The sequence below is a fragment of the Saccoglossus kowalevskii genome, chromosome 2 (assembly GCF_978046115.1).
Source record: "Saccoglossus kowalevskii chromosome 2, keSacKowa6.1, whole genome shotgun sequence".
NCBI classification, from domain to species: Eukaryota; Metazoa; Hemichordata; class Enteropneusta; family Harrimaniidae; genus Saccoglossus; species Saccoglossus kowalevskii.
This window is the reverse complement of record NC_140642.1, coordinates 34,140,101-34,163,419: the sequence shown is the minus strand read 5'-3', so window position 1 is coordinate 34,163,419 and position 23,319 is coordinate 34,140,101. Positions and strand designations below refer to the sequence as shown.

Here is a 23,319-nt window from a genome sequence, read left to right as displayed (position 1 = left end):
TTTTAAGGATGTCGATGTCTAATACAATTATGATTATAACACAAATTGGGGTCACCAGACACTTAAAAACTGTTGAACCTATGTAATATATTTCACAATGATTTTTTATCGTCTTTTTTACAAATAAAACGTGTTGTAGGTTAGGCTATGCTCACCTTTAAATGTGAGTCATGACGATTTCTATAAAAAAAGAAAATTGCAAAATAACATTACTTCTCCACTAACTTTTGGCAGAATAATAAATATATCATAATATAATGGTAGAATGGTTGTCATAGTTATTAAATATCAAATGAAATCAATTTTCGTCGCCATGACAGCCGATCATCTTATTATTCGTTTTCGGCTAGGCTTTTACTTGGTGTCTACGTATGCGTGATATCACAATCATGCCTTCTATTATCATTTTGTAATGGATCTGAATTTCACATTGTGTACTTGGCGATTGTAGTATGCGACCAACAACACGTGCCTGTTTGCTGCGCGCTAATAAAAACATGTGTATTTGTGGAATTTGTAACTCGGATTCACACGTTTGAATAAATACCATTGGTATGTTGAATATATTCTAAAGAGCATGAAATGATGAAGAAGATTTTCGACACTGTGAAATTCTTTCTTTGAAATAAAAACCAAAAAGCTGAAAACAACTTCTTTTGAACAGTGAATTGAGAAATATATTAAAATATATTTCATAGCTCAACTTTAATAAATGAGATTTTACTTGGTAAACACTAAGTATATACTGTAATTAAAACAAAAAGATTTGTCAGTGGCGAAAACGGAAAGTCATGACGATAAAGCTCCGTGGACCAATACGCAATCTCCAAACTCGTTTAAAAAACCTCAGTTTAGGCAGACTTGTAATTAGAGGGTCAATATTTTACATCACGTTATTCTTCTCTGATTGAAATAATAAAATAACAGTTTTCTTATATTAGCCCCATCTTCAGGTTTGTTGTATGATATGCCCACTTTAACGTTGAGTTGCACCATGTTGTCAGAAGGAAGTGCCATAAAAATATTTATTGTAATTGATATAAAGATACTCAGAGAGGAACATACGAAATATATGGCAAACCTTGCAAAATATTCTTTAAAACTGGTGACCCATTGTAAGTTGTAAAATTTAGAGTTGGCATAATACGTAATTTTTTTGAGGATTTTTTCCGAAACTAACAGAACTGAAATCTGTACTTTCGGAATGGTGTTTGTTGTCGATGTCATCTATAATTTTAAATACAATGTTCGCTTTGCCCATGCTTCTAATGCAGCAATATATTACACGAGAAAATAAAACAATGTGGAGTGTTAGCTTTGCTTCTTTTGCCAAGTGTACCTTATTCAAACTTCCACAGAATCTGACGACGAATGCGACGCCATAGATAATTGCATGTGGTGACCACAATCATGCAAATAACTCGCTTAATACTAAGTCATTTTCGTCAGCCAAATTTGTATACATGCAGTTAGACAATAATCATCGTTGAGGGAGATATCCTCTCAATTCGAAGACAAAAGTACGGTACGGTGATAGGCATTCCATGGAGTGCAAGGCTATTTTAATACAAAGAGCTGCTCCCTGCGTACCATCCTGTCATGCATGGAGTACATCAATTAAACGACAGAACAATGACGCCAGATCCACTTTATAGAGCAGCGGTTATATTATCTATGTCTCAGCAAACCATATTGTTCACACTCCGGAACAATTAGCCCCCATGTTCCTCGTAAATGTGGCCGGTAAATACGATTAATTAACCGAGTGGTATATGGCCTGTCATGGAATTGAGTTATATGGGGGGAGTATTGTTAACACTGATGAGATCAGACTATCATTGAACATGCTTTTTTCAGTATTGGGTGACCTGGGATGGATACATATACAAACACTAAACGACAGTTGAAATTTTGATGTAATTAAATAAAGAAAAAAAAACAACATTGCACAGGTACCCAATTAACATTGGAACCAAGGCAATTCAAGTACCCCTGGGACCGGCGTACGTGAAAGATACATGTTATACTTGGGCTTGGACGTCATAAATTCTTATAACTATATAATTATAATAACAAAAGTAAGACGATTCAGACAATTTGTATATTTTACACGACAAAAATATATATTAGCTTTGTTCACTAGACAATACCAAAGAAAATTACGATTTATGTAGTGGAACTTGTACAGAATTGAAAAAGAAAAATGCTGTTGAAAATAAGAATATGGATAAATAAATGCAAAACGTGTTAGCATCAATATGCACTGTTAATAGAAAAGTGGAGTGAATCGATAAGCAAATCATGTTCAACATATACCTTGCACTGGCCTTGCAAACATTGCGTTTTGTGTATTTGAATATACAAGCTGACACACTTATAGGAAGAATAGAATGTTCTACCTATGTGCTAAAATGTCGAGACAAAACAGTATTGTTTGGGAAAATGAACACAATACGAAGCTACAACCCATCACTCTCCTTGTAGCATTGTCATTGTGTACGAAAAACATCCGTTATCAGGCACCACACGGTTTTCAGTTCCAATTATGAATTGTACACGTGGTCCTATAATGGAAATATCCCAGCATTCAATACATATAACGAATTGAGAGTACGAGCAGAACTTCCAAATTACTGACAAAAAATCTTGTAACCAGATGTGATATTTGGAGTCAGGAAATTAAGACCAGCACAGAACCCCATACCACTACAAGACAGAACTTACATACATGGTTGAAAGTAGAGGAATATACGATATTTCTATATACTGTATTAATTCCAGAAATGTACATTGTATTAACACACAAGATAATAAAAAAACGTGATGCATGGGACACATCTCTAAACTCAATGAACCGCATGAAAACACATGCTGCAGGAAGCGCAGTGTCCAGGATAGCCACCGTTGATGGCGCTATACAACTTCAGAGTCTTGATAGGTTAATAGTTTTCTATTGTACGACAAAATAGAGCGACAGTGTGGAAACCAATAAAAACCACATCTTTTAAGCTCTTCTCGAGGCGTCAAAAAGTCTAACATGACACGTTTTGTCAAAATGCGGATGAACTGAGCTGTCTTAGTATGCATTGGTATAGCAATACGTAATATTCCACTAGGAAGACCTAATAAATACAACTGCGAAATAAATTGAAAACTCATCTGAAAAAAATAAAAAAAAAAAGTCTCTAAATTTACTGATAAAACAAAAGCTTATCAGTTATTGTTGTAGTTTATTTCAGTGACTGTAATTTTATATTCTAAACAAATATGAACAGATGATGTAAATTATATTCACTTTGTGCAATGGTTACAACGAATTACAGACTTTAATAAGATAAGGGTTGATTATTTTAACAACGTCATTGATGAAGGCACAGTTTTCATGGGTTTTACAAGGTCGTTTGAGTTATTAAAAACAAACAAACTTTTTTTATTTACTGTCCATCAGCAAATCATTCTCGAAGCAATCACTGGAAATACATTGCAATGTTTAGTAAACATTCACTGCATATTTGCAAATTGAATTCACATGTAAGTGTGCAGGCTACTAATAAGGCAAATAAGGCATTTTATTTTTACTATTAGAGTGAAAAACGTTAAGTTTATGATGAACTTCAACAAACATAACAGACCATTCTTATCACTTTGACAATCCAGTTTCCATGGTAACATTGTTATTTACCAATCCATACAAATGAAAAAATTATACGGTCATGTTACAACTGATAATCATTTTATATTTGATCACCTGATTTTAAGGATGAACTAAGCAAAACGTTACTAAGAAAAGCCAGTGGAATTAGAATCTCAAGCAGGCTCTGTCGAATGGCTGCTCTTGTCACCGCTGTTTCTACCAGCCCTCCAGATTATTGCAAGTAATTATGAAAGTTTTTGAAAATTTAATTCATAAGCATCTATGCATATCAACGCTTTATGTTTGGCAGAGTTGTATATGATTTGGTCATAACTATCCCACAATACACTATGATTTGAAATTGCGATATAGTTAAGCCAAATAAAATCGTGTTATTTTAGTATACATTGGAAAACAGGTAGGTAGGTATAACTTTTGTCATTTTAGCCACAAAAAAATGCAGGATTGGCATGCAAAATCTAGTCAAAAAAAATTTGTTTAAGGCGAAGGTTAAACATGGCCACCAGTCAACCATTTTTTATCTGAACAGAAAGGAAAAATTATTGGACTTATACATACCATCATGTACCAAATTTAAGGAAAATGAACTTCTGAGATAATGCAACGAACCAAAGGACAGACTGACGGACCCAATTCAAGTCCCAGTCCAGCTGGGGGCAAAAAAAAGGATACTTTCAGAGAATAATGAGAATAGTGAAAAATATTGTATTCAAAAGTTTGTGCAGCGGATATATAACATTTTGTCTAACTGTTGTCATGGTAACTGTTGTCACACCATTTAACAGATACACATACATGGGTAGGAAGAATGTGAAAACCTGAAAAAGAGTCTAATAAATTGATAAAAAAAATATATAGTTATTTTTCATTACATTTATCTTATTTTGTGATTACCAAAACTTAAAAACTAATGAAATATATGAAAAAATAATTAAATTATAAAGTTAAAATTTGTTGAGAAGTCATCATGGACGGATAAAGACTGACATAAAAAAAAAATAACAAAAATTTTTTCTAATAATTAAATAATGATACATGATCATACTTCTGTGAAACAGCGCTAAAGGCAAGGTAATGCTTAAAAAAACAGCTACAGGGCTTTCAAAAAAAGATAACAGACTAGGAGATTATTATCTCAGCCATTAGTGTTCAAAATATTGACTGAGAGTTGGAGTCGACACACCCCTCGTCTCCGGAAGCATTGATGATATAATATTGTGGTTCAATGGGCTGTGCATCTATTATAAATCTTCTAGGTGATATTTCATCATGAATTCAAAGTCTTTATAGCTAACTCTCCCATCGGCGTCTCTGTCAACTTCTCTGAAGGCCGCTTCGACTCGATGAGCAGCAATGTGTGGAGCAACATGTGAAAAAGCCTTCTTCAAGTCGTCAATTGTCAAAAAACCCTTACCTGTGTGCAGAGAATGAATTATTGATGAAACAAATACACCAAAAGATAAAAAAATTTTAATTGTTTTTCTTATTTAAAAAGTAACCAACGATAAGTAATTTACATTTTGTGGTTGAACTGAAAATGTATTGACGTTGCACAAAATCCAAGGCCACCCACTCGGATAAATAAATAAAATGTTGAAATGATAACGTAAAGTTTAAGAAGATAATCATACTTCCAATGGAGAGAATATCTAGATTTCAATGCTGTATTTATTCTATTACAAGTTACATGCATTTATGCAAATGATCTAATACGACAAGTAACATACTGTAAATGCATTAATTATTTACTGTTTTTTAATTTCGCTATTTTCGCTGATAATTAAATTTCGCTGATAATTAAATCCACATGAGCTTGTAGATTAACAATAGAATTCATTGTTTTTCTGCCAAGTTCATGAATAGTGTAAACAAAAAGTCAGTCCAAATAAATGATTTTACATTTATAGTTCATTTTATAGTTTCACACTACTGTGCATGCACTGGATGCAGTGCATTATGGGAGAAGGGCGTCCTTTTTGTATATAGTGGAAAACGTATCACACTGCAAACTCACTAAATAAAATTTTTTTAAATGTTTTAACAATATTAGGATTAATCAATAATTATAAAATGTATACAACTTTTTCAGTTTATGTCACGAAACAAAATTTTGATATATGAAGTAATTTCACCATAAAAACCAAAGAAAATTTGTGCCATTTTTCCATGATATTTTAATGAAAAGTTTTACAAAAATTACATACATGTATCTTCAATTATAATTTGGCCTAAATCTCCTCCTTAAGGGATATTCTAAAAATAATTTATGTACCCTCAGAAATACCACTCTCCCCCTTACACGAAAGTTTGAATTTTACATCATTTTATGGATAATAATTACAAATGATCTCCAACCTTTTCATCACCAGAATTTCTCAACCAAATTTTTCTGCACTTTTTTCTTATATTCTTCAATAGTTCTGGAAATGAACCCTAATTTTGGAGCCAAAAGAAAAAATTTGAGTAAATTTTTACTCAAACAATTTGCCTATTTTTGTCCCAATCTTCTGAAGGAAAGGTGCAGACTATAAACAGGACTATTTTGTGAAGAAAAGAGGGAACTGGTGGTGAAAAGATTATACACAACATTGGTGAAAGTTTAATACAAAAAGCAATAATATGAAAAAAATGCGATCACAAAAAAAAAGTATGTCATTTACATCGTCGAGGTATAATCTGTTTATTTGATTAGTCACTAGAGGGCAGTATTTCCCAACTTTTAGTACTGTTGTGTAAGATTCTGAAAACAGTTTTTGTATAGCGTTTTAATTTCAGGTTGATTGACATTGTATTTTAATTGGACTGATGTAACCATATTAACCTAAAATTAAATTATTTTAAAGCTTACAAGTACAAAACTTACACTGCATATCAAACACCATAAATGTCTGACGAATCTCATCATCCCTGTCAACTACAGACATCTTTGAAGACATCACTTGAATAAAATGTTCAAATGCCATACCTGTAATGATAATAATAATAATAATTATGAAATAATAGTTTTCTAATTTTTGAGGGTGTTTATTTAATATGGCTTATGGAACTACTTTTTTTGGGTTTGGTGTAATAGTCAGGGGGTGAACCTAGATTTGTTTTTCCTGGTTCTTTTCTTTATAAAAACAAAACAAAAAATAAACCAGCAAAAATGGAAAAAAAATATACAAATCTTCTGATTTCAGGGGGTTTGTATGAAACCGCCCCTCTCATGTATCCAGCCCTGAAAATTTATACTACCCGTGTTAAATTTTGCATCATTACCCAAAGTAGTCCCATTATCAGATTTGTTAAATCAAATTTTTTTATCAAAATCGGGGTAAGGAATATCTCTGTCTAATGTTAACCAAAAATAACAGAAACATGCTAAATAAAATTACCCAAAATAATAAGTCTGACATAAGTACATTATATAGTCTATGTATTGGTGCTATAAGGCAGACATTGGTGACAAACTGGGTAAAAAGGTGGGAACTCTATCTATATTGCACATAATTTGTCACAAAAGATTAAAGATTGAGCCATCAAGACGTTGCAAACCCACAAAATTAACTTTCAATCAACTAAAATAAGGTGTTTTATTGATCAAACAATAACATAGCACGCTTAATAGCAATTCTGAATTGAATGAACCATTTAAATGCAAGTTGCCAAATGGTACTACCGGGGTAATACGAATCTATAGACAGAATGATTAATATTGTCAGGGGTACAGTGTCCTCTAGAGGCAGGTTTTGTAATCCCTGTTAGTTATCATATTTTCCAGACATATTCTAGCATTGTTTAAACATTGAACAAATTGACATACAATTTAATCAGTTTCCAGTATGATAAAATTTTTCCAATATTATATACAATAGAGCTCTCTCCCATAATGCACTGCAAACTCAGCTCAACTGCCTTAATACAGGAATTAATAGGGGCAAAAAAACAGATGATTATGCAAGATATGTTGGTATTGTTTTAGCACAGTTTAACTCCACGGAGAGTTACGGAAATATTCAACCCACTTTCTTTAAAATGCCCCACTTTCAGGGTCAAGCAATCATTGCTATCAAAAAGTCTAGCAAAAATGTGGAAAAAAGCAAAAGGTGACCTTAACATTCAGAAGGTTAATGTGAAAATACATAAATAGAAGAAATTTATAAGGAATGAACACCAAGATTAATTTCCAATGTGTAAGTCGGTTTTATCTTACTGTATGCGACAGATTATTTACATTTCACTATCCATGCCGATTTTCTCATGACCTTTTGCCCTTCAAATAATAATACTTACGTGGAGTGCCATCAATGATTTCTGTTTGTTTCATCAACTCTTCTACTTCATACTGAAAATATGCATAATAATGACATTATTGATATTACCATATTTGCTCTATAAGTAGTTTATGTGATTACGTCACATGAATGACAGAGACATGTTTGTTGATTCTGGACCAATTCGCTAGTCTATTATTGGTAAATTTTCATAACCTTACAATCATAGACGGCATGAAGACTAGAAATCAGGTGAATTGATGACTAAAATTAAAGCTTTTCCACATGCAAGGAGGAAATCAATACTTTTCATCAGTACTTTATTGACATTGAGAAAAGCATCATGTTCAAATGTAATTGTTTAAAAACAGTGTCTTTGTCCAATGAATAACACATCTGAATGTGTGAACAGAAAGGATGCCATCATTTCTCACCCCAGACATTTCGCACATGTGAAAAGCAGACATTTTGGCCACATGAGATGTTGAATTGTTCGAATTACAGACATCAAGTTATGAAAACATTGAATTACAAAAATGACCATGCCCATATTTTAGAAACCACGCCCAAATTATAACTTGATGTTCAATTAACAGTTAACAGAACTTTGAGATACGGCAGTATACGTTTTTGTTGAAAGTCCACATTTAGTAACTCCTCTTTAAATAACTTTAATTTTATGAGTTATGAAAAAATAAATATAAATATGCTGTACTTGTAACACATGAGATGATAGTAAATACAATATGTAAAAGTTATGAGAAAATAAATATAAATACACCTCTTATATATTATCAACAATTGGATATTAAGGTCAAATGAAATAGTGTGTTTTTAATATACATTGAAAACAAAAATAGGGAGACTTAGGTGTGGGTCGGCAAGAGGTATTTTCGTAAGCTGTAATCAATTGTTTTTATTTTCGGAATAATATAATTTAAATAAAATATGTATATAAATTCGTAGACATAGGCAAGGTGAAAAATGTAATCAGCTATTTTATTCGGCCGTTATTTCACAAAAGATCTTATTATTTGTGAGCATATAAAGCATTTTCATACGTTATTTCTAATTTTGATTCTCAAGTATAACATAAAAATGTAATTAGGAATTTGCTTTATCTGTAAAGTGTAAAAACCTAGTTTTTACTGTAAATGGAACTTTCATTTTATTTACTATAAAAACGTAAAGTACCTTTTTTTATTTCCCGTAACCTGTAACAATAAAATTTTTCATTTTGTCATATTTTGTTTTGTATATTTTGTGAGAAGAGTTTAACAAGCCTGCAGCTGGAAACAGGAAGTGAGCGCCATCTAGTGGCCACATTTTAATTCAGTCACAATGATACAGGATTGGAATGAAAATCTTGGCAAGAAAACTTACCAGTAATATTTTTTATTTGGTCTTACGTGAGGAAAAGCTATACCTGTCTGTGGTTCACATATAAATAAGATGCAGCATACCACAATGCACCATTGGAATACCACAATGCACCATGGGGATACCACAATGCACCATGGGAATACCACAATGCCACATTGAAGTACCACAATGTGCCTGCTTTTAAAAAGCAGAGACAGTTTACAGAAACAATGTAGAGCACTTCAATTCACTCTAGACAAATTCCATGAGCCAGTGAAAATTGCAAAGTTTTGTAGCAGTGACAATATAACTTTTTGAATCATTTTTGAGTCATTAAATCATCATTATATCATTAAACAACAAAAATTAAACAGTTAATTATTCGTAAATAAACACCTACATATATATAAACACTGTGTTCAATTCACATAAAATGTCATTGTACTGACTGTAAAATTATGTAAACCAATCATTACCTTAGTTGGTTTGTAACCAAGGAGTGATACAAACGCTACTTTGACGTCTTCATGAGATAGATAGCCCTTCTGACCTTGGTCACATTCATGGAAAACCTGTAGTAAAAATTATCAACAGTCAAAAAACTGTACGGTAAGTTCCACTGACTATAATAGTCATTCTTGAATAGGATAATACTTGATGTAAGTCAATACTGAGATTCCAAGCTGTGATGTCAATGAAATTAAACTTGTCTGAATAACAGAAAGCAAAAGGGTCCACTAATACATCAGATATTGTCAAATTTTTTCATAATAAAACGGGAGAAAAATTTATCAAATTTTAGAAAGATTGGTATATCTGACAGTATTTTTAAATGTTCTCAAGAGACGTGGCGTGAAACAGTCACATGCAACTAGTAGTCATTCTTCGTTCTATGATATCATTGAATCCAAAACACACACTAGCGAGTCAAAGGTATAGAATAGAATAGTGCGTTACACTGTAAAATGTAAGCGTCTCAGTGCATGCAACAAGTTTAGAACTGCCATTTTGTTACCCCGTTTTTCGATAAACATTGTATACTTAATTCATTCATATTCTACTAGTTCATGTCATACTGTTAATCTGTTGCATAGGCATGTTTTGTTCTGAAATTCACCCGTCGGAAATCAATATTCAAGGTTTGCACTTGTGTCTCAGCAAGACGAGTCCCACTTACAAAATTTAAAAAAATAGAAATTTTATCCTGGATAACCTTATTAGAGATTGGACCCCAGCTTGCCTGAAAAAATGGGTCCTTCTTCAATAATTGTAGTCAGGGAAGCAAAATATGGGGTTAACGCAATCCCTGAATATTAATATTATTGTGGATTTTGTGTGTGTATGTGTGTATTATTCAACGTAATCTTACACGTCAAACATTGAAAATCACATTCAAAGAGATGTTACCACAAAAGACCACAATCGCATGTAGTTTCTAGCGCATTGGTTGAATGCACAGTATAACTAAATATATTAGTGTTTCACATTAAAAAATCCCATAATGCCACTGCATGTAAGTATCATATTTGATTTACAGTATATGCTCTATTAAAAGTCCAACTCCAATAGCGATGCAGGTGAGACAAAAAAAAAAATGTAGTTTCACCAGAATGTTTTAGTAAACAAACTCTCACAGATCTATTTATGCTAACTGTTTTGAAAGGTCATTCGTGTAAGCACTACCGGTACCGGTATTATTAGAAGCACATGCTATCAACACAATAGATGACTATGCTATATTAGACTACTGTGGAATACTTTATTTTCGCTGGAATTAATTTTCGCTGAAAAGGTATTTTGGGCGTTTTGCTTGGAATTTATTTTCACTGATTTTTGTTGAGATTAAAAAATATAAGAAAAAATGTATATTCACTGGATTTTATTTTCACGGAATCATCCCTTCAGCGAAAATAGCGAAAATAAAGTATTCTACAGTATACTACCAAAACATTGTTTATAATAAAAACAAATATAGTACTGATAATCGGTACTACTTAAATCAAGTATTAAATATTATTTCACATAGAGCACTTATAATGTTGTGCTTCTTCACTAAACCCACACTTCTATTACTGTGAAATACTTTATTTTAGCTGTAATTTTTCTGAAAAGACAGTTTGGCTGTTATATATATATGTATTTAAAGTTTATTTTTACTGATTTTTTATGAGTTGAATGTAAAATATAAGAAAAACGGTATTTTCTTCAGTGAAAATAAAATCCAAGTGAAAATACCCAGTAAAGTACCTTGTCCTCTCTCTTATTTTTTACATCAAGCTGATTGGAGGAGAGCAGGTCACATAGAATGGAATAAATCACAATATATCCCCAAGTTTGCGCAAATCACAATGACATTCCACTCTAATGGCGTCTGAATGTCAAACCAAGCAAACATGCTGGCTGCCGAATTTGGAGTGCATTTGGGCATAAAAATGCAAAATTCTGAAAGTCCTAATACGGACAGGTTTATCAAACTAGATTACTACAACAATCAGAATAAATATTATTGTCAATACAGACGTTGAAACCACAACATATTCACCAGTGTTGACAAGATCGCATCCACTCTCATTACTGGTAGCAACACAAATGAAGAACACAATTTCAAAACGTAAATAAATGTAGCCAAATTAGCTAAATAGCATGCTAGTTATAAAAAGACAAAGGACTCTTTTCCCATTTATTTTCACGTTAAAAATTATTTTAAAATGTTTTTAATCACCTTCAATGTTCAATTTGTTACCTTTATTCTATAGTCGCCTTTATTACATTCGAGGCACATACACAAACATGTAAACACTGGAAAGTTAGTTTGAGGAGATCAAATTTACATGAAACCCTGGGCATTCCAAATCTGCTATTATAAGACAATTTCCACGTACATTGTCGCTTTAAATGTTACATAGTATCTACATCGCTTCTAATTATTGTGGATACATTTTGATCAATAATGTATCAATTCATAGCCACCAAAAATGGCGTAGACTTTTACTACGACATAACATGGACGTGGTCATAACATCTAGAAGATAAGGTTCCAAATAAACTTATACAATAGATTCTACAATATTTGTAAGGTGTACCGGTACACATTATACGTTATATCGACAACTAAGCTGCAGTGTATTTACATTATTTCATGGGACCATATCCCTGTGTATATGATTCACGGGGTGCTGAAAAGGCATGTAATTCTAATTATTGTCGAAAACAAACAAAAATCGACACCCCGCCCGAATCAAAGACAGTGAGAATCCGTTTACGGTGAACAACAGGCAAAGTGATACACACAATGAAGACGGCACATGTACTGCATAGTAACAAACGGTGGGCCAGATTGTTATGTGGAAATCGAGTACCAGCATGCCTATATCGATCGGAACGGGATCATTTCCCTAAGGCCCGATCGTTCTACGAGAAAACAAAACCTACTGTTGCAATTGTTTTCTTGTCCTCTTCAGTAATGTTTTGCCGCGCCGGAAGTTGGTACCCTCCGAATTTGAAAAGCGTGGTAGTCATTCTTATATAGATAATAAAAACAAAGAAATTAATTGGTGACTTCGACGGTGATTCGAACAGGAAGTGCAGTAAACATTTCCGCCATATTTTAAGTTAGGTGTTAATTTATGTACCGTGCACTGATTGGTTTATGCAAATGTTTTGAGTTCACGTGCCTAGAACACGCGTCATGATTGGTAAACGGTCCGAGAACCCTGATCACATTTCATCTTCGTTGGGTTACTGTATGGTTTCACGGTCTTCTACAAGGTGATTATGTCGTTGCTGCTTTCTGGACATATATATACTGTCTTGTCCTGTTGATTCATCTTACCAACATGTCAGCCTCAAGTACAGCATCATCTAGTAACGGTTTGAGAAGGTCGGGTCGCAAAAACAGAGGAAAATACAGCGTCTCTTTGTCCGGTGAGTACACGTTCTTTGTTCGTCGTCGTTGAAAAAGACATAATCTAAACATAGAAGCCATTTCCCGCTAGTGTAGATTATTTAGAATAGTTTATACCTCCCAGAAAATCTGGCACTCGTTTCATGTTATATACACATTTTTTCTTATTCCATATATTGTATTGGTTTACACCTTTGTATTAAATGATACTTGTTCTATGCATTATTTTAAAAAGTATTTACTACTTCCGCTGCTGAGCGCTCGTCCACACGTATTCGAATGGCCTGATCGGTGATTACCCGTGCCCTTCGTAGCAAAGGCGTTGCTTGCGTGTTGTTAGTCGCGTCTACGTAGTTTGCCCCAAAATAGTTGGGCACACAGACTGTTAATTATTGTGGTTTCGATGTGTTACATATCGGCCTGTATTAATTTCTCTTTTGCTTAGAATGTCAATTAGTTTTCTCCTCTCCGTTGTATACTTGTGTTTTAATGGAATTATCTCACGTACCTTCGAGTCAATTTCGTGCTATTGTTGTCTTTGTCCTTTATGTTCCAGCATGCCCTCTGTGACCATAACAGACCTTCGATCGACGTTTCGTCTGTACCCCTGTAGAGCTTTTTTTCTCGATCTTGTTTAGAATTTAAATACCCGACAAAATAAATAAAAACACGAAGATATTATTTTTTTCATTGAAATAAATGTCCTTGAATGATTCATTTTGTGGGGAATGCATTATGTCCACCCAAGGGTCATGTTCATTGTATGTGTATTCCATGAACGTGTTAGTAAATCGTTGTGAAAAAATATAGCGTTTTTACTGAATTTGTGTGATATCATGCTCGTTTTTTTCTGCCTTTTCAAAGATATCTAGCTTTAATTTAAAATTGTTCAGAAACAAGCGTGACCTTTTTTGGGAGGTTACATTGTTAGAGAAAACAAATGGACCATATTCTCTTCTTTGTTGCATCTTCCTGTTGATTGACAAAGAACAAGTTGTTCCAAATTTAAATGCTGTTACTATATATACAACAAAAATATGATGAATGGCCTTCAGCATATTCATTAAATTTTCAATTCATTTTTTTCTCATCCAACAGAAGCGCCTTCAACTCCATCTCTGCCATCAGCTTCTGCATCCAGAAACCGGTCCAATATTAAACCACAGAAAATATATTGTTTGAGGAGAAAAGCTAGTACTAGTATTCCAGAAGTAGAAACAGTAGGTGCTTTTACAGTTCAATCTGGGTATTAATGTTATTTTTAATGTCACATGACTTGTGTCATAACACTGGGATTTTCAATCAAAATGAAGTGCTGTCTGGGGAGGGTTTAAATGTGTTGCTTTTTTTTTCATCTTCTGAAATTCATTCATGCATGGTATTAATTTTTACAACTTTGTTGAATCCTGATAATTATTCAAAACTTAATTACTGCCACAGGTCATATGTGACAGGGTGTATTATCTGTAAATTTATGACAGTTATTACAATCGAGGTCAAAACTTAAATTGGTGAAAAAACAAATGTATGTTGTAATATCAGAGAGTAATCTCCCTCACCCCCATCCAGTCAGAACTTTTTGGATGAGACATGAAAAAATTATATCAGTTTTGGGGTTTTTGCAATAAAATATCCACATCACTGTTGCCATGTAAAACTAATAACTTATTCATACATGTATATTATATAAAGATATACTGCCTTCTAGAATGTTTGTGCATTTCATATTGAGTTGAATGCTTTAGGATAGAAATTATTTATTAAAATTTGACGTGTAATTGCTCTTGACTTCCTTAGCATGTGTGTGAGGGGACAGTCTCTTGATAATTCAAAACAATAATCTACATGCATAATGTAGTCAATTTTTATTCCTTTCATAATTATTTGTCCAGTCCTAAATTATAGTTAAGCATTTATTTTTAGTTTGCATGTTATGTTCGCCTTTATGTACTGTGATGCCTAATAAATCCAATCCACTATAATTCCAGGACGTTGTAGCTAATTTAACTAAAATGTACATTGGTTCCAGCTGATCAGCCAGATTAGGCTGCAGTTAAATTAAGATTGAAGTTTTATATTCCCTTAAGTGAAAATGCTTCTATTTCTATTGCTGCGCAATTAATTTCAAAACTGCGCTCTGAAAATTGCATTCAAGTTTCTTTACATCTTGGCTCGAGTGTACATTTTTATTATTGTCGTGCAAAACCACTCATTAAACAGGTTTTTTTGGGTATGGAAGATTGAACAATTGAATGAAAGGACCTTGTGCAATGTGTTTGATGTATTTGTTTGCATTTCATTTCTAGTTTCCATCCAAAAATATTTCCACGACGCGGACGAATAAACGAAGTAAATTATCTGTTGGAGGAGGGGGAGAAGAGGTTGCAGTGCGAGAAAAACAACCAGGTAAAATTGCATCATGAATATTTATGAGTTAAATATTAAAGTAATCTTTAGTGACATGTTTTGACTAATCACATGGTATACGTTATTGATGTCCAATAAAAAAAAATACACGTTTATTTAATTATATTTTTTAGCTGCAAGTCCAGAAGAAAATTTTCTACAATATCATGTTCCAGATGAAATCTTATTAAATATATTTTCATACTTAAAAGAGAAAGATCTATGTGCAGCGGCATGTGTCTGCAAAAGGTGGCACACACTCGGCAACGACCTCACCTTGTGGTAAGCGGTAATTTTTTTATACTCTTCTGACTGATGTAGTTTACCTTTTGTTAATTCAGTACAGTGGGTTAATTTAGAATCTATAAAGATTTGTGTCTAATTATTGTTCTATTTTAGATATCATTTCTTATTCATGTGTAATTGTAAATGCTGTTACTCCTTATTTATTGACCCATGTGCATTTCTTCCCATGCTATTGCTGTATTCCCACTGGCATTTAGAGATGCCTTGCACAGATAAATTTTAAATGTACCTCGTTTCAAATTTAATCATTGCATGTGATTTTTTTTTTTCAACTAGGAAAAACATGTACCAGACAGTGTACGAGATGTCCTTGCCCGTACTGACCTCTGAACCTGGCAAATTCATTTTTGTGCAACCAGAAAAATCTGAATTCCAGAATGTGTGGAAGGAGAGTTTTAAGCAGCTAGTGAGTTACAGTTGAATTTTATTTTTTAAATCATAAATTGCTGCATTTGTAAGGTTTCTGATATAAAAATTGACTGTTAATGAAAATGGAACAAAACAAATAAATATTATATTTAATACATTTGCAATACTATAAAATTTTAGTATTATGAAGCAATTATGTTGAGCATTTTTTCACTGTTGATTCTATTTAGAATAACTGTTAAAAGTCATTATAGAAAGTTATTGGTTTTTAGCAACCAATTTTTGTACATAATAACCCAGTTACTACATAGTAATTATTTTGCCCAGAAAGACCTATTTGATAATAAATTTTGTCAGCTTGTTGTCTCCCATTGATATGTAAACCTTTATTACCGGTTCCTAACGTGTTATTCAAGCATTTCCTGTACTTTCATGTCTCTTTCAAAACAAAAGCTGGCTGCATAAATGTCGTAGAATTAACTGTACACAATGTCTGAAATTAAAGATGGCAACCTTTTCCATTAACGACCCGATGACCTCAAATGCATCTAAATTGTCCAACTTATCGCTCTGATAAATTTAGGTGTGACATTAATAATTGTGAAATTTAAGACAGCTAACCTTCAAATGCCAACAAATGACTCGCGTTTATTCAGTTTCTGTTACAATTCTATTACGACTTTGTGCAAATACTTGCTTTACTACATTACTGGTTGATACAATTACAATATTAATACCAGTTAATATTAACTCTTTATTTGTATTAACTTAATTTACTGTCTTTTTTTTTTATTGTAGTACCCCGGTGTTCACGTGAAGCCAGGTCATGCGCAACAAGTTTATGAGAACCCAGATAGTTACAATGGTCGAAGTATTCAATATTACGATAATATAGAAGAGGCATTATCGGCTGTTGAAGGCCAACTATGCCAATTGGTTTTGGTGCATGCTGGTATATATAGTTGTGAGTGGTTGTATATAGATTCACCAGTGTGTATCATCGGAGCAGGTATGTCCAATTAAATCATAATACAGTTGAATCTGCAGTCCTGTGTTTGTTGCTATTTTATTACTTACCAGTGTTTTCAGTTTTGTTTGTCTAAATTAATAAAAGCATCATAAATCACTATTGGCCATGTACATTTTTCTGTGAAAACAAAGTCTTTTTGGCCTCAAATTGGCATGTATATTTTAATGTGAGAATAGTGTATTTTCCATGTTATTTTTGGATGACACTAAGGCAATCCAATGTTTAGCTTTGATTGTGTTATGGTCTTTCATTTATCGGGGATAAATTGTTTATTTGTGCCACCCGCGGATTGAAGTTCGTATATTACATAATAAGTTGTAACCCAGTCCTTTCGGTTAAAATCAAATCACTGTGCCCGTCACTGTCTATCAGAGTCTGACGCTTAGTTTGAAAATGAGCCACGCTGTTCTTTCGTTTATTCTTTTATAATATCTACTGTGGCTTTTATTTCCAGCATTTGGTAATAATCCAGACAGTGTCATAATAGAAAACAACAAAGAATCCACATTTGTGTTTATGGAAGGCAGTGAAGATGCTTACTTAGGATTCCTTAGTATTAGGGTAAGTTGGCTGCTCCCACTTGAATTTTGATGTACATGTATACCCCTCCCCCATCTTTACTGACTTTGTACTACCTAGTTGTTCTGTTTGGCGATCCAGTTTTTCAGCCTGTTTCATTATAATTTAATATAAAGGTGACAATCCTATTTGATGGAAAACATGCTCAAAAGTTGTTTGTTTTCTTTCAGTTCACTCCCGATCCGAATACACAACAACCGCATCATAAACATTCATGCGTTGAGGTCACTGCAAACTGCTGGCCGACCATTGATAGCTGTGTAATCCGAAGCAAGTCGCAAGGTAAGCTTTTTTTTTGTATATTTACCAAAAATGCCATTTCATGCCTTATTTGTGCATTCAGAGCTCTGTTATTTGTGGTCTGCATTTTTTAACAATTTTCTTCTCTCTTCTACTTTAGTCGGTTCTGCTATTTGTGTGAGTGGGAAAGGTGCAGCACCACATATTAAAAATTGTATTATAAACGACTGTGAGAATGTTGGTCTCTTTGTCAATGATCATGCGCAGGTAAGTTCAACATACGATTCTCCATAATATGTTTGAGAATTTCAAGATCAAAAATACTGCTAGAGTATCTCTCAACATTTTTTTCCTAGAATATTCTGTTTTCACTCAATTTTATATATAGTCTTTCACTCAAGTTTACCCAATTCTTGATTCAATAATTATTGATTTTGATAATTTTGCAGGGTACTTACGAAGACTGTGAAATTAGTGGCAATGCTTTGGCTGGCATCTGGGTGAAAAATTTTGCAAATCCCGTAATTCGACGATGTCATATTCACCATGGTCGAGACGTGGGAGTATTTACATTTGACAACGGAATGGGATATTTTGATTCCTGCGACATTCATCATAACCGGATTGCCGGATTTGAAGTGAAAGCTGGTGCTAACCCGACTGTTGTTCGCTGCGAAATTCATCATGGACAAACTGGTGGAATCTACGTGCACGAAAATGGACGAGGGGAGTTTCTGGAGAACAAAATTCACTCAAATACCTTTGCTGGAGTTTGGGTGACTTATAATAGCGACCCGACAATTAGGTAAGTTGACTTTTTGCGCAAATCTATTTATCATTTTGCATTAGAAGCGCATCATTATTAATAATGATTTCGCATGATTTGTCCTAACAGTTTATCTTACCATCTTATTTACAGGGGAAATGAAATATTCAATGGTCATCAAGGTGGAGTGTACATCTTTGGTGAAGGCCGTGGACTTATCGAAAATAACGACATTCATAGTAATGCGCTAGCTGGAATACAAATTAGAACCAACAGCAACCCAATAATTCGGGGTAATAGGATACACGATGGTCAACATGGCGGTATTTATGTGGTAAGCAGTTAATTTTTAATCTTCAATAACAAATATTTGTCAAAATGTATTTTACTAGAGTGGACCTATATCAGATTTACCAGTCATAAGCGAGACATCTGATGGCTTAAATCCCATGGCAGAATTTGCTGCATTTTCAGGGAATAAAACCTGATTTGTAGTAGAATAACAATTCTAACTTTACTTTAAATGTCAAACCTATATATTACACAAACTGGTAGTAACTGATATAACTTTTGTTTGATTAAAATGATTGTCAATTTCCTTTTGTTTCCAATATCAGCATGAAAAGGGCAGGGGTTTAATTATAGAGAATGAAGTCTATAGTAATACATTAGCTGGTGTCTGGGTCACCACCGGAAGCTGTCCGGAACTTAGGAAAAATAGAATACACAGTGGGAAACAGGTATTGTCTGCAATTTTTATTTTCGGTTGCCTTCGTCATGGTTGCTAAGTAACTTTGAATGGGATATGAACTGGAATTAGTGTGAAGTGTGTATTGTAAAATAAAATGATATTTTATGTGAGATAACATATGTTGGATTAATGAAAATGTAATCTTTGGTTTGAACTCCACCCGCTTGTCATTTGTCACCAGAAGAAAAGTTCAAAAGGTCATTATGATTAAATATCCGCATCTAATCACCAACAGGTTGGGGTTTATTTTTACGATAATGGGCATGGTATTTTAGAAGATAACGATATCTTCAATCATATGTATTCTGGAGTTCAAATCCGAACTGGTAGTAATCCTGTGATCAAGAAGAATAAAATATGGGGTGGACAAAATGGCGGAATTCTTGTTTATAATGGAGGTAAGTCTGTAACTAAGAAACTCTAATGGATATTTATGTAATATTTGACATTTCCTTTTGACATGAGATGTTGATATCTAACTTTGTTGTAATTGTGTCACTTAGGCCTGGGTATTATTGAGTGCAATGAAATCTTTGACAATGCAATGGCTGGCGTGTGGATCAAGACAGACAGCAACCCACAGCTGCGATATAATAAAATACACGATGGAAGAGATGGGGGTATTTGTATTTTCAATGGAGGTCGAGGTAAGCATCACTGAATTGAGAATTCAGTTCAACCTTGTTTTGCATGTTTTCTTGACGTTGGTATATTCCTAGTTCCGAGAAAACAAGTCCTCTCTGTTCTTCCAGATATAGTAATCGGTGTTAACTTTTCTATTTTTGCAGGTTTATTAGAATTCAATGAAATCTTTCGCAATACTCAGGCAGGTGTGCTTATCAGCTCGCAGAGTCACCCTACCTTAAAGAAAAACCGAATTTACGACGGTTTAGCAGCAGGGATAGAAATCACTAACAATGCATCGGCCAGCTTAGAAGGCAACTTAGTATTCAACAATAAATTTGCTGGTATATGTCTAGCGACCGGAGTGGAGCCCGAGATGAAAGGTAAGCAAGGTCAATCAATATCAAATGCACTGGAGTACTGGTTGCTTTTCTGCGATACTTGCAAGAACTTGACACTGTTACTAACACGGCATAACGTTAGCGAGACTTCATTTTTGAGGATTCAGTAACTCCAATACTTATCTCTTGGTTCAAGGGTTTCGATGATGACGAATATGGTATAAAGTTGGTCCGCAAAAATGCAGTCTCGCTTACAAGTTTACTAAATTTTGCTTTTTGCCTCGCTTGCTAACTCTCGCACATTGAGCTTAAAAAAGTGTTTCTCTGTTATCTTAACAGATAATCGAGTGTACGATAATCAAAATGCCATCGAGAAAGCAGTTCGGTCAGGCCGATGTTTGTACAAGATTTCAAGTTACACCAGTTACCCCATGCATGATTTTTACAGGTTAGTTACTTGCCTGTTTGCCAGAGATTCATTGTATTTCCAGTCAGCATGTGATGCTTGCTTTGCTATGATGTACTGCCAAGTTTGAGATGGTCTTTGGCACTTTGTTCTTTTCGTACAGGGGTGTGAATTGTTTCCATGGTTTCCAGAATAATTGGTTTGATATTTCTATAGAATTCGACATTGTAACTTTAAATTTACTTGTACTCTGTTCAATTGAAAGGGGGAAAAAAGCATGGAAAATAAAATGTTGTAAAAGCACACTTCTTTCCCATGGTTTGCACTTTAGTGGTCTTTTGTGGCTCAGCAAAGTATAGTGTTTTGAGATGTGGGGTGTGGGTTGTTGGCTTTGACCATGTTGGGCTAGTAACAATATTTTCTTGTATTGGTGTGTGCTAATACAGAGAGTGTGTATGTGTGTGAAACCACTTTAACATACATTCAAAAAATTCATTACTTTTTTTTTGTTTTTGATTACTAGGTGCCGGACATGTAATACGACAGACAGGAATGCAATCTGCGTGAATTGCATCAAGAAATGTCATGCTGGACATGACGTAGAATTTATTACTCACGATAGGTTAGTATGGGCATTTCATGTGGTGCAGACTGGTTTTGTCATTTTTCTCAATAAAGATTACCAAATAGTCGTGGGAATCGACTTAGCAACGTTAAATCTAAGATGCTGCAGTAAACAGTTGTTCCAACTAGTCTTGGAAGGACAATCCATCAAACATGAATTGTGATGTCATTTTATCATAAATCTTTGTTTGTCTTACAGATTTTTCTGTGACTGTGGTGCTGGTACTTTATCTCATCAGTGTCAATTGGCGGGGGAACCGACAAAGGACACAGACACTATTTATGATTCGGCAGCTCCGACCGAATCGCATACACTCATGGTTAATTGAACACCTCCATAATCTTAACTTTTTAGTCTCACAATCATGGAACCATGGAAATCTTAACTCAACAGGACTCATTGGTCTACCTGAATCAGATGAGAACGATTTCAAGTTGTTCACTGCCACAATGAATCAATGACAGGGTTTCTAACTTTTGCACCAATCAAACAATATTTGCTCATTAAGAGAATTGCATTTGAATGAAATGTTTACCTAACATCCATTGCTATGGAAACCTGATAGTACCAGGAAAGAAAACCTAAATAGACTGTAAATATGTTTGTTTTTTTGTGTACACATTTGGTTTTCTTTCTGAGTCTGCTATAATTCCTACTATTCATTCATTGCACATTGTTTGGCAATTCATAAAACGAAAACTCTCTCCCGTGTATCTCTGGGCATTATGTTCAAAGCAACACTTGGGCCGAGCTACATAAAATTTCGTATCAGCATTGATGATAGATGGGTCACAAACCTCAAACTATATTAAATAAAATAATATTGTAAATCAATTTAATTTTCTTGACAGTTTTTATAGAATGCAAAATATTCTTTCATTTTTTTTCTTCAATCATAGAATAGCCCTTGGGCACAGATGGCCACCAACAATTTGTTTTTGCTTCATGCATAGTGTTGATTCTCAGTGAACAGCAGTAAATCGGGAGAAAAGCAAATCACTTGTGATCATTTATGTCCAAAGTCTATTGAGTCTAATATCACACTGCCAGTGTGACTTGCAACTAATTTATGCTTAATTTTTCATAAAAAAATGCAGAAGTGACAAAAAAAAGTGGGTAGGGGGGGGGTTAAGTTATACATTGGTAAATACCAGTTCTTCCATTTTCTTATTGGGTCTGTGTATTGTTCATACTGCTGTGAATATTCTGTGCTGTGCTGTTACTATTTTTGTAGCAACCTTGGAAAATATTGTATAGTAAATATTTAACAAATTTTCTGTGTAGAAATAATATGCAATCCACCAATTTTTTGGTGCCCACCCCTTCCCACATTTATTGAAGCTACGTGCAGTTTGGCTGAATTAACTAAGTCATTAAAATAACTCACTAGCTGAAAAATGTTACAGTATTCCTGGCTGTTTTAGACTTTTCATTTCAGTTATGTCTTTTAATAATCTTCAAAAGATTTTTTTTAAAGTTATTCCTCTTTTCCTTTTTTTAGAGGATAAACTAGCAAGAGTAAAAAATGCAATATTCTGCGCTGCATATCCTTAAAACAATGTACAATTTTCACTCCCACTTTGAATGGATCAGTCTTGTGTTCAAATAGTTGTCAACTTCAGTTTGATATTTTCTTTTTTCAACAAAAAAATTTCAATTGATATTGTCTGTGCCAAGTTCCATTATGTAAACAGCATGC

General features: G+C 33.7%; 2 protein-coding genes across 3 annotated transcripts; one reads left to right on the top strand and one right to left on the bottom strand.

Annotated features, from left to right (window-relative positions):
* Positions 1-4,673: 4,673 nt before the first annotated feature.
* Positions 4,674-12,881, bottom strand: LOC100369388 (EF-hand calcium-binding domain-containing protein 11-like). Its single transcript, XM_002739219.4, has 5 exons — positions 12,706-12,881; positions 9,750-9,845; positions 7,931-7,982; positions 6,519-6,620; positions 4,674-5,069 (listed from the first exon to the last, which is right to left on the bottom strand). Exons 1-5 carry the CDS (start codon positions 12,790-12,792, stop codon positions 4,897-4,899), a joined length of 510 nt encoding a protein of 169 aa, XP_002739265.1. The 5' UTR covers positions 12,793-12,881; the 3' UTR covers positions 4,674-4,896.
* Positions 12,882-12,994: 113 nt separating this feature from the next.
* On the top strand, positions 12,995-22,096 carry LOC100369243 (F-box only protein 11). 2 transcript variants are annotated; one of them, XM_002739218.4, is made up of 18 exons: positions 12,995-13,197; positions 14,276-14,397; positions 15,484-15,583; positions 15,718-15,865; positions 16,166-16,295; positions 17,057-17,267; positions 17,743-17,849; positions 18,038-18,149; positions 18,268-18,374; positions 18,557-18,912; positions 19,027-19,207; positions 19,491-19,613; positions 19,860-20,022; positions 20,128-20,271; positions 20,413-20,631; positions 20,929-21,037; positions 21,519-21,617; positions 21,819-22,096. In XM_002739218.4, the coding sequence occupies exons 1-18, from the start codon at positions 13,110-13,112 to the stop codon at positions 21,946-21,948; spliced, it is 2,649 nt and encodes an 882-aa protein (XP_002739264.1). In that variant the 5' UTR covers positions 12,995-13,109; the 3' UTR covers positions 21,949-22,096. The 2 variants fall into 2 exon arrangements, 1 of the variants encoding a protein (XP_002739264.1); XR_014928003.1 differs by lacking the exon at positions 20,929-21,037 and having other exon boundaries at positions 13,011-13,197; positions 21,819-21,959.
* Positions 22,097-23,319: the final 1,223 nt, after the last annotated feature.